Source organism: Leptosomus discolor, chromosome 7, assembly GCF_034619465.1.
Source record: "Leptosomus discolor isolate bLepDis1 chromosome 7, bLepDis1.hap2, whole genome shotgun sequence".
Taxonomy (NCBI): domain Eukaryota; kingdom Metazoa; phylum Chordata; class Aves; order Leptosomiformes; family Leptosomidae; genus Leptosomus; species Leptosomus discolor.
This window is the reverse complement of record NC_141397.1, coordinates 12,057,583-12,069,716: the sequence shown is the minus strand read 5'-3', so window position 1 is coordinate 12,069,716 and position 12,134 is coordinate 12,057,583. Positions and strand designations below refer to the sequence as shown.

The window sequence follows — 12,134 nt, the reverse complement described above, 5'->3', positions numbered from 1 at the left end:
CAATCGGCCGCCGGCAAGAGCCGGCTCTATTGTGTGAGCGCTCCGCGGGGCTCCCCAGCTCGCTAACGTCCGCTTCCTGGAGCGCCGAGGCCCGCCCACCTCCTTTACTCCGCGCCCCTCCCACGGATCTCTGCTGTCGATTGGACAAGCTGAGGGACGGACAGGGGCGTACCCCAATGGGTCGCTGCTTCTTCTGGGCTCGCTTTGAGGCGAGCCAATCAGACGGCGCGCCCCCGGTCGCGGGCCGTCAGAAGCCGGGGGCTGCTAACCGTAAGGGCAGTTGCCACGTCTGCTGGGCGAGCCGGGCCGCGCACCGGGCCCTGGCGTGGCCGCTGCCGCGGGGAGCCGCGCCGCTAGGCTCGTCAGCGAGGGCTGCGGGATGGCGGCCCGGCGGCGGTGAGGTGGGCGCCGCGGGGCCCTGACTGCGGGGCGGCGATGGCGGCGGCGCTGCGGGCCGTCCTCCTGGGCGCGGCGCTGGGCTGCGCGGCCGCGGCGCTGATCCCCGCGGCTGACGTGAAGGTGGAGGTGCTGCAGAAGCCGTTCCTCTGCCACAGGAGAACTAAGTGGGGGGACATGATGCTGGTTCACTACGAGGGCTACTTAGAGAGGGATGGCTCCATGTTTCACTCTACGTAAGTGGCTCGCCTTCGAGCGGACTGGTGGGTGAGCCTGCGCCGGGAAATACACACATCTGTCTCTCTCTGTATATATCTTTATATGCGTGTTAATGTAGGTGATCTCTTCTGGCAGTGCTTTCCTGAATCTGTGCCCCTCATAGTGGCCCGCAATCCATCTGCGAAATAGTTCTGTGAGGAGCGTTTTGTTGAGGGCGGGTGGTTTTTTAATTTTATTTTTACAGTTACTCCTCTCTCCCAAAACTTGCATTTATCTGTGCGCAAGAAACCAAAAGTAATGCATGCATGTTCATAGCATGCCCTAGGCTTTATTTGTTATTGCACTAAATGAGCTTAAATAATGCTGCACAAACTTGTCAGTGAGACCCTTTCTGGTGCCACCCGTTTTCAGGAAGTTTGGTTTGCCTTTATACTTCGACACTTTAGGAAGCACTGACTCACAATGCTGTTTAAGATGAACACCAACAGTAAAGCTTATTTCCTTTCCCAAATCGAGGCTATGAAATAAATCTTATTTACCTTTTGTTTTCTGGTTTGTCTGTTAGAAAGTAATCATGTGGCATTTGTTAAAAATGGGGATGTTATGCAACCTCTTCTGCAACTTGCACACAGGTTCTTGTATATCGTTTCAGCGGTTTACTAAGTCTTCTGCTATGCAAGAATTTGTCTGGTTTCTAAAGCAAACTTCTAGGGGAGAAGTCTGCCTCTAATTTTTTTTTTTTTTAAAGTTACGTATGTCCTCCCACTACTGGCAGTACAATGACAGCTTTTCAGTACTGAAACGACATATTCTTCACCTGCCCCCGACCAGACAAATCCACATACCAGAGCCACAGCAATGCAAGCAGGAGGAAGAGCCAGAAATTCGAGGGAGTCTGTTAAAAGCCTTCAACGACTTGATAATGTTGCCTTTCCTGTAAAACATCAAGGAAGTGTTAATAGTGGGAGACAGCAAATGCTCAAGTATCTGTAGGCTATGTCTGAAGTCAACTGTTGTGGAATATATTTTTTAAAAATAAATAAATACGTAAGACAGTGTTTTGCATGTTTGTGCTCTTGTAGACGATTTAAACTAAAATCTCACTAATTTTCTCTTGTAGTTAACCTGCCTCTCTAAAAGGAGTTCTAGTGACACTCTTAAGTTTTTGCTGCTGACTAACTTCTGTAAGTGCTCTGTTTTCTTATTAAGCACCTTTCCTGCATGACTAGTAAATAGAACTTTTAAAATTTTGTGTCTGTCAGTAGAGTGAAAGTAGTCCTGGGGTACCACCTGGTTAAATTGGAAAGGGGACTTGTCTCCCTATTTTAAACTTGAATGCTTTGCATGCGTTTATTTCTGTTTTTCTAGACTACCTGCTGTGTAGTTGTTGGGGTTTTTTTTCCTCATGGGTTTTTTGGAAGAGATGTGGCTGACACTTCTAAGCATGTTAGAAGGTGTATTGTAATCGTGACCAAGCTGGTCTTTGATTTGCAATTTACCAAAGAATATACATGGCCTTGAATGTAGATTTAAGTAGAGATGCCTTTCTAGTCTGATTAGTTTCAAAAGTGGAAATAAGTGATCAGGGAAATGAAGGTGGGGATCCAGGTTGCTCAGTGTTGTCATAAACACACCATGGAGATGTTGTTTTATTTTTCTCCGCTTCTTAAGGACCCTTGTCATGCAAGGAGTAAGTTTTGAAGACTTAAAGTCTAGGTCTTTCATTTAAGAAATGCCAAGGTGCCAGATGCTGCTGTGTTTTTAATTATATACCTGTGGGCTGTGATATATTATGCTGTGAGGATATTCCATGTGTCTGTTATGGAACTTGCTATCTAAAGACTAAGTGTTTTATTCCATTCTTTTCCAGTCACAAACATAACAATGGTCAACCTATGTGGTTTACACTTGGCATAAGGGAAGCTATCAAAGGCTGGGACAAAGGTTTGAAGGACATGTGTGTGGGAGAGAAGCGGAAGCTAACTATTCCACCAGCCCTTGCTTATGGAAAAGAAGGGAAAGGTAAAACACCTAAGTCCTTCCCTTACTTTAATTGTTTTTAATCTCTGTATTTTACTGTTATTCTTGGCCTAAGAGATTAGCAAGCTTCCCAGGGTGATTCCATTAAATAAGAAAAATTGCTGGAGTCGGGTGCTCTTTCTCTCAAATTTGTTTTCTGCAGAAATAACCTTGAAGGGCTTATGTGGTGGATGCAGGAAAAAAAAAAAACAGGAGTTGATAGTAGTTGCTGTATTGTATGTTCTGACTGCCTTTTCTGTCAGTGCTGGGCTCAACAGTACCCTGCTGGGCTCCCCCCACTTCTTTCACAGTCAAGCTGAAAGTGGTTGCTCAGGTAACAGTTGGCTCTTCAGCTGTTGCATCTGTGTTTGTAATAATGTTTCATGAATGTGCATGTGCGAGCCTCATTCTTGCTTGCAGGTTTCTTTTAGAACCCTAAGAAACTCCCTGTACTGCTGCCCAACCAGTTCTTAGCTGATACAGTGAAAAGTCACTGTTTATTTCTCCCTGCAGGGACACTTAATTCTTTCCCTCTTGTAGCTGTTTTCGGTTTGGGCAGTGGTCCCAGTTACCCACAGTAAGTTATGCAGATACCTGGGCAGTCATATTAGCATCTACTGGAACTGTATCGAAGACCACTGTTTGTAGGGTTTTCTCAGCCTGTCTACTGATGATGATGTTTGAGTGTTTTTCTTCAAACATTTCCAGATTCCTGTTTTAATTGGAGGGCCAGATCTGGAATTTGCAGATAAATGAGTGACAGCTTAAATGATGCAGGAAGGTTAATTTTTTTCCTGCTTTATGGGGTTTTAGTTAACTTTTTCAGAGCAATTATTAGGAATATTTTGTCATGACAACAGTTATCACAAATGACCTAAGGTAATGCAAGGCTTCAAAGCAGGAAGGTTAAATATCTTGGAACATATAATCCTTCCTGCTACTGTCCTCACCCATTAATCTGAGACTGCTTTAGGAATGAGGAGAAGGAGTGTTTGCATGCATCTATCTTCTGGTGAGTAGGGCTGAACATAGGCTAAGTACTCTGTGTTACCCCATGCTAAGTGGTACTCCATCCATACAGCATCTCTACCCTCCTCTCTTGAAAGTATCCTTTTAAAACACTTTTCTAGAAGCTTTCGTTTGGGATTCAAGAGATAGTATTGGGAGTAATCATGTCTCTAGTAGAGATCAGGAAACTTGTGGTGGTTAGACTGTATGCAGTCTAACTGTAAACTGTAAATTTTTTCCACAAATAGATACTAAATGCTGCAATGCTCACATAGTCATCACAGGCCTCATTGCCTTGATTAATATGTAAAGTACTACAGTTGTTCTTCAAAGAATTGCAAGCCTCACCTCTGTGTTTAGTGCAAGAAGGTTGAACAAGTAAACACTGCTAGCTACTGTAAGAAATTACTTGCTTTAGGAAAACTTTGAAGTATTTGAACATAATTATGTTGCTATTTTGAAATGATGCCCTTAAAGACAGAATTATTCCTTTTTCTTCATGCTTTCCTTTGAATGCATATAATTTCACTAGCCTCCCACCTTGCTTGCTGTCTGAGTTCAATGATGAGTCAGATGCCTTTTTCTGTAATGCTCAGAAAAAAATACTTGGGTTCCAAACTCTAAGCAGGCCACTGTGCCCTGTATTTCCAGAAGCCTCTGCATGTTTATTCATCCCAGAAATTTACAAGCACTCTGTTTGCTGCAGCTCATGATGTATTTAACAGTATAGCTCCAAAATAGTAGATGTGGATTAGGTTTTTGCCTGTCTTCTCAAGGCACAGGAATGTGGTTTTTGAGGGATGCTGCTATCCAATATAGAAATATAGTTGGTCCTATTCAGCCTCTCCCTATATAAGGAGCAAAGTGGTGTGCCAAAAGGTTCTTTGACAGTAGCTTCAGCCATCAGCATGAGGGCATATCACATCACTGTAAAAGCCAATGCCTGATAAACTGAAATCCTTGAGGTGTGCTGGCATGGGGTGGGTGGCCTTTGGTGCTGTTAGGAAATTATCAGTCTGTTCACCTGCATCAAAAATGGCATGATGCCAGCACATGTCTTTTGAGCAGGTTTATAAACTTAGTTTCTGCTTTGTGTTTGGAAACAGCTCAGTGTTTTGTGTGTCAGTCCAGAGACAGCTACGGGATGCTGACAGCATTGCTTTCTCTGCAAGAAGCATTTTTCTGGTGGCAGAACAGCAGGTACAAGGTGTCACATGGCAGTGGATAGGAGTTTGGAGACTGAAAGGGTTATGCTGTATCAGGAGGACTAAACTCTCCCTTCTTGCAACCCTATCTATCAGTCTAGGCTGTATGTTATGGTAGTGGCTGGCTGTACAGTCTCCTTCACCATTTTCCACTTTATCTGGCTCTGGCCATGAAAAAAAAGATTCAAGAACATTGTCTGAAAATCTGTGATGATGTTTGCTGATGCTGAATGTGAGCTCACATCAACATGTACTGGTCTCCAACAAAACTCGTTGCATCTAAAGTAGCATATATGCTGTAAGGGTAGTGCAGGGTCCAGGCTACAGTCTGAAATAGTTACAGTTATCACTGTTACAGATACTTATCCTTCTTAGTTCCAATTGCAGGATGCTTTGAAAGTAGTAGCATTACTGGAATGTTGCTCTGACACATTCAGCTTTTGCATGGCACTGATTATGTGGTTGTTTTTAACTTTTCTCCATGTTTACCATTTTGGGCAGGAAAAATTCCACCTGAGAGCACACTGATTTTCAACATTGACCTTCTAGAAATTAGGAATGGACCAAGGTCTCATGAGTCATTCCAAGAGATGGATCTTAACGATGACTGGAAACTGTCCAAGCAAGAGGTGAGTGAGTGCATTACCCTTCTTGCGAGCAAACAGGGTGGGATAGTGGAAAGGGAAAGATAAGCTTAGCTTGATCCAGTTAGGGAAGTATCTAAACACAAGTTAGATTTTAGCTACTGCTGTGCCCAGAGCAACTCTGCAAGCAGAGTACATGCTATTTAAAGTGCTTAAGGCAATTATTTATTGGGCCATGCACAGTACAGGTAACTAGGACTAATGAGTTGTTAGCATAATTGCTGAACTGATATGCTCATCAGTAATGGTAAGACACCCAAAAAGTCTTTGCTGGCCAGGTTGTTATTAGTTACGTGGGGAAGGGTGAGTCTCTTGTTTTTCCCATGGAGATGACTTTCAATATTGCTGCCTTCCAATTCTCTGCTTTTTTTTGCCTTTGATTTATGCCTTTTTTTATTGATATCTTTCCTGCCAAATCCCCTTGAACTACTACTATTCCTGGCTCAACAATTAAGCTTCTGTCTGTGCTTTGCACTTCTTGCGTGGCTTCAGCTCACATACTTTCTCGTACCTTAAAAATAGATTTTTTTTTTTTCTCAAGTAAAACTAAGCCTAGGATGCACATCTGTGCTGCACCATGCTGAGCCTTGGATCCCAGCAGAACTGCTGGACTGGGGGTTCCAAAGCAGCCTCAGTAAACTGAGGCATAGACATGTGACCCATGTGTGCCCCATGCTTATAGGAAACATGGATGAAGTAAAACATCTTAGAAATAAAAACAGACTTTGGGGCTTTTTGGAGTTAGTTGCTGATTTACTAATAAACTGGAATTGGAAACTCCTGCTGTAGGGCAGTCCTGTTTCATAGCGTTCAATGTCTGAAGGGCATGTATTCAGAGCATTGTTCACCTTCTTTTTGCCTGTGATTTTCAGTCTTCTGCTCTTCCAATGTGCAAAAGTCATCCATGAGAAGTTAGGATAAACCACTGAGGTTTGTTTGATTTGGGGCTGGTACAGTTTGCAAGACCCAAAAGACTAATGTATTGTCCATCAGACAGGCAGTATTATTGTGTCCAATGTCTGTGTGTTAGAAATGTAAGCAATGACCCTAACAAATACCAGAATGTGAATTGACTAAAACAGACCTGAAACATGACCCATGTATCTTGCTGTTAACAGTCCATTGTTACAGTTCTTGTTACACAAGTGGTATCTGTTTAACAGGTATATCAGGTGGGTATGTTTGTATTGGTATTCTTGTAGAAGGCTCTGCAGTTTAGAACACTTGAGATCTCAATAGTTAAACCTTAAACTCAGTAAAAATAATCTGATGTTGTTAAAAACATGGCTCACCATTAGTAACTAAGTGTTCCACTAGTCTGGTTAAAAGCTACCTTGAATTTTTGTCCTTCAGAATTTTGAGGTGTCTAGAAATAAATCTTTATTAGATAATAAATCCCATTAAAGCAGCAAACACTGATATTGTGGACAGATTTTTGTATATGTTTGGGGTGGCTGTTTAAATCTCCTGGTTCGTCAAAGTGCTAGGATGTGAAACAGCTGTTTGGGTCTCTGACCTAATGGTAGCTAGTAACTTCTGCCTAGCTATTTATACTTCACTGAGTAGACATCAGATGACAGGTTTGCCTGGCTCATTTTTCAGTGAGATACCATAAAGGTATGGCAACTGATGTGGTAGTTTTACTGTCGCTTGTATTACTGAAGAGTCTTCCATCACTGAACGGGACTGCAGAATCTGTCAGACAAGTATTACTCTGGCAGTGGCATAGGACGGAAGGTATCTATTGTCGAATACTAACCTCCTGAACATAGTGGCCCTCTCTTATGCTGCAGTAGTCAATTTTTTTCATAAGCCTAAAAACATTAACTCTTACCTCTTGTCTAATAGGTGAAAATTTACTTGAAGAAAGAATTTGAAAAGCATGGAGCAGTGGTAAATGACACTCAGCATGATGCTTTGGTTGAAGACATATTTGATAAAGAAGATGAAGACAGTGATGGGTTTATATCTGCAAGGGAATTTACGTACAAGCATGATGAGCTGTAGAAAAGAGGTGGCATAATTTTTTTGACACAAACAGCAGTGACTTAGACTGTATGGTTCTCTTGTCTTAATTCTATGTTTTGGAGTTGACAGGTGCTATTGGCAAAGAAACACTTTGTTTATATAAAAGAACTTCTGTGCATTATGTACAAATGTTTTTAAATGATTTTAAAGTATGAAAATGTACCTCTTTTTATGCAGCAAAGACTTGCACATCAGTGGTTTTAAACCTTGTATTAACTTATTTTTCAGAAATGAAACAAGCTTTCCAGTTATCAAACACTGTGGAAATCAAAATCCAGTTCAGTGCCTTTCAGTGATTTGTTTGTGTGTTAAGATCAATTTTGGTGACTCCTTTATGTATAATTTCTGTGGCTTAATTACTTGACCTTCCTTCTTGTGTGTCAGCACACTGCTTTTTAAGCAGTGATGTTGCTTTTTTTTTCCTGCAGATTTTTAAAAGATGTACTAGAAGGCATCAGCATCTCTATACAGCTGAGAAACTGATACAAAGCTGAATGACTATCCTGTGCCGATTTGTTCTCCTAAAGGGACAGTGTTACCAACCATGCTAATAATTGGATTTTTCTTTAATTTATGTGAGCAAAGTAGGAGTTAAATGTCAGACTTCCACTTTTAATGTCAGCAACCTTCTAGGAAATGTCTGTAATTTGGAAAATAGCAAGTTATGCTGTAGCACAGAGGTGGTGTCCTTTACATATACACACACATTTGCTTTGAAACTTGGAGCTTGCATTCATGAAGAAAGATCATACCTTTCTCCTCTCAAGTTTTGAGGGAGATCTCAAGCAAAATGTTATAAGTTTTTCCCATTTGCAGAAGAAGAGCATGCTGACAGGACCATCAGTATGGCCTGAAGAACCATTTGCATTGGCTTGCCTGATTTGCAACTGCCTGAGTTGCAGAACTTGTTTCATTGTTGCCCCTTTGCAGTATTTTCACAAGTAGCACACAAGTGATGTGAATTTTAAATAATAAAATTACTTTTTAGAAAAAGAGGCATGAGGTAAATGTTACGGTGCTGTGTCTTTACAGAGGTGGAGACCATGAGGATTTAAACTCCATTTTGTGCTTGTTTGAACTGTTTCTGGAGAAGAAGAAATATTTTGCAATTGTCAATGGTTTCTTAAATGAGAGGGCAAGGTATCTCAGGGAAGGAATCTGGCTGTATTCTGGCACGGCTAACATGGGTCTCTGAACACAGTATTTTACTTGAAAAATGTTGCCTGAGGCTATGTAGGCACACAAAGCAAATGCAGTTATGAAATCGAGATTGCTGCATTATACTAATCCTTAACTATTGCCAAGTGAGAGTTTACAGTCAAGTTCTGAATGCTGTAGATGAGTTAGATGTTTTCTCTGCCACCTAGTGTTCCAAGTAAGTATTAAAGACTACTTTATTAAGCAGAGTTCAACTGCATACGGACATTACAGATTGCTGTCAATAGCGACTGTTTTGAGGGGGAAAAATGTAAGTGAAAGTGTTTTGTTTTTGTGGTGGTGTGGGTATTTTTTTTTCTCTTTCAGCATCTGGCCTTTTGTGGCTGATGGCCTATGTGATATGGAATTGTGGCCACATAATTTTGTTTTCGGTAACCTTTAGGTCTTTTTACCATCTAGTTTCCTTAAACCCATTTATACTTTTGATTCCATAATATTCTATGGCAGAGAGTTTCACAGTCAAACAGTATAGGAAAATATTTCCATTTGGTTTTAGGCTTGTTGCCTGTCCTGAGTATTGTATTATAAGGAAAAAATGAATGATCATTACCTATTTTAGCTCTTCTTAGCAGTCCTGATTTTGCATATTGATTTTTTTTTTTTTTTTTTTTTTTTTTTTTTTTGTCCTCATGACTCAAGACAATTAAGCTTGCCCGACTTCAGGTCTCCTAGCTTGCTTGCATGTTCTGTGCTGGCTGTCTTCATTTCCCCTACAGTCACCAGAGCGCTAGGCACCTGGGGAGAACTCATCACATGTATATTGTTCATGTTGGATTGGGAGAGATGCCTTATCGAATAGTTTCCCGTCTTTCTCTGTTGAATACATGGGGAGCCTAGGCAATTGGCATAGCCTAATGTAATAGGGTATGAAGTTGACCCTTAAGACAATCTTGCCCAAGATGTGGGAACTGGGAGGTACCAAACCAACCAAAGGGGAAATACTGTGTGTGTGCTGCTGGGAAGAGCAGAACTGAGACTTGGATTGGGTCTGTCAGCGTTTTAGATGATTGCTTGCAGTGTTTAGCATGTTCTCTGAACATCTGGCTGGGGAATCAAAGCACAAAAGCATGAAATAAAACTTAGCTGAGATTACTGACCAAATACATAAAAAGTTAAGCTTAAATAATGGGGTGCCAGTTTGTGCCTTCAGTAAGGGCCAGCTGGTGTTTCCTTTGAAATAAATAGGAGTTTGGAGTCAGCGAATGCTGTGAAATGTACGTATGCATTATCTTCTGCTTGGATTTTTAAAGCATTTCATAAAAATAACTTTCAGTGAGCATGTAGTTAATTTGTTAATGCCAGCAGAGTACTAAAGCTTTAGGACCAGGATGCTTTATTTGGTGTTGTGTGTAGGTTTATGCCAGATGAGTGGATGGTTTTTGTTCTTAATGCTTTTCTTGATAGCTCTGTTAAATTTCTGAAATTGAACCGAAAAAAAAATTTCAAAAGTGCAGAATCAGCAGCAGATTTGGAAAGCCACTTCAACTTTATTACTGTTTGGTATCGTTAAAGTCCTTCTATGAAGATGGAGGGATTTCTTAGGTAGAAATAGCACTGCCTAACCTCAGTTGGGTCTTGTTAATCCCCAGAGTGTACTGCTGCAGTGCCAGCAGGAGCCAGCTAGCTACCTGCAGGATAGCAGAGGCAGGCAGCTGCCTGTCCCCCGAGGGGAGGAGGAATATTGGAACTTCAGTGGCACTCAGCAACATTTTGGCTGGCTTGTGTGTGAAGTGCAAGGAGTATTTCCCCCGAAGAAACAAACCCTTGCTGTGTGTCTATAAAACGCAGCACTTGAAAAAGTGGAGAGGGCTCCAAACAGAGCACTCTCTTCCTGCAGCTTATAGCCGCCTTGTTGTTTTGTGGTTATATAGGAAAATATGTACTGATGGTTTTTAGAACTGCAGCCTGTCATTCATAGCCACTACCTAGCAATTACAGTGGGAGTTGATGCCTTCTGTAGGTACAGAAGCAGCCTTCGGAGCTCATTTTATTTGAAAATTCTTGATATGTAATGCAATGACACAAGAAAGCTTTTGGCAAAGCTTCAGGAATGGTGCTTATAGTCTGAAATGTTTTTTTAAAGCTTTCTTCCTTGATATCAACTGACAAGGCAAACAGTGTTGAAAATGGAATCACTTTATGAGGTCTTAAATCTTTGCTTTTTAGTACCTTATGTCCTTGTGCTGACAGCAATGTGCCCAGTATAGAGGTGTTCTGGTGAGTACTATATGTGACAGTGTCATAAAATTGCAGTGTTAAGTGCATACTGAACAAACTGCTTCCATGGTGTCATCTTCATGATGTTTAGGACAAAAATGATCCATAGCATGTTTCCTGAGTAATTCAGTGTAAAAATAGGTGGTACCAGGTCAGTCTTTAAATTACAACTTTGTCATACGTGCTCCTCTGTCATGGTTTGAGGCAGTGCCGGCTACTAACAAATGACAGACTCTCTCTATTAACCCCTCTCCCCTCCCAAAAGGGAAAAGGAGAGAGAACAAGGGAGAGAGACTTTATGGTTTGGAAAAGAAAACTAAAACAGCTTTAATGAAATAATAACAATAAAAGAAAAGATAAGAATAAGGGAATAATGAAACAATAACATCTACAAATATATACGAAACCAATACCGAACCCAACTCCTCTGACCCTGATGAGGATACGTCACCACCACGCTGCAGGGCTGGTGCTGGGGCAGTCCCTGGCTGGACTCAGCAGCAGACAGGGACGGGATGCAGGAGCTGGACTCAGGCACTGGATTCGGGGATGCATGGATCGGGATTGACGGCAGAAGAACAGACAGAGTCCTCCTCAGGTGTTGGCCATCGAAGAAGAGAGAGAGACCCTCGTGATCTCGTAGCTTTATACTGAATGTGACGTGTATGGGATGGAACACTCTGTGGGTCAGGTTTGGGTCACCTGTCCAGTTTGCTCCTCCCTGCAGGTGCGACCTTTTACGTGCTTGCGACCCTTTTCACTCCCGGCACCCCAACATGGAGCACAAGATTTAGCAGTGACCTTGGTCACTGTAAGAACAAGTATAAGCAAGGGCCTCTCTGCATCCCATTCCTTGGTACAAACTATAAACATCAGGGGTTATCACTGCTGGAAGCCGTGTGGGAAAACATGCTGCTGTTTCAGAAAGTGCCGTTAGTTAGAGGAGACTTAACTGAAAAGTTAAAGCACTAAAACAGAATTAGTTCTGGTTTAACCCAAACCAGGACATCCTCACACCCCATCACTTCTGCCGTTAGATACAAGGTGGTCTGTCCCTTGATCCAGAAATCCCACTTTCAGATGGCAGAGGAGTATCAGCAGGATGGTGAGAGGTCATTGCTTTAGGGCATTCTGGGAAAAGAAGCAGAGCTAGGTGAGAGAGAGTGAAGTACACATAGCG

At 41.9% G+C, this 12,134-nt stretch overlaps 1 protein-coding gene across 1 annotated transcript; it reads left to right on the top strand.

Moving 5' to 3' along the window:
* Positions 1-420: 420 nt before the first annotated feature.
* Positions 421-8,466, top strand: FKBP14 (FKBP prolyl isomerase 14). The gene is made up of 4 exons (XM_009951226.2): positions 421-632; positions 2,486-2,637; positions 5,349-5,476; positions 7,340-8,466. Exons 1-4 carry the CDS (start codon positions 436-438, stop codon positions 7,496-7,498), a joined length of 636 nt encoding a protein of 211 aa, XP_009949528.2. The 5' UTR covers positions 421-435; the 3' UTR covers positions 7,499-8,466.
* Positions 8,467-12,134: the final 3,668 nt, after the last annotated feature.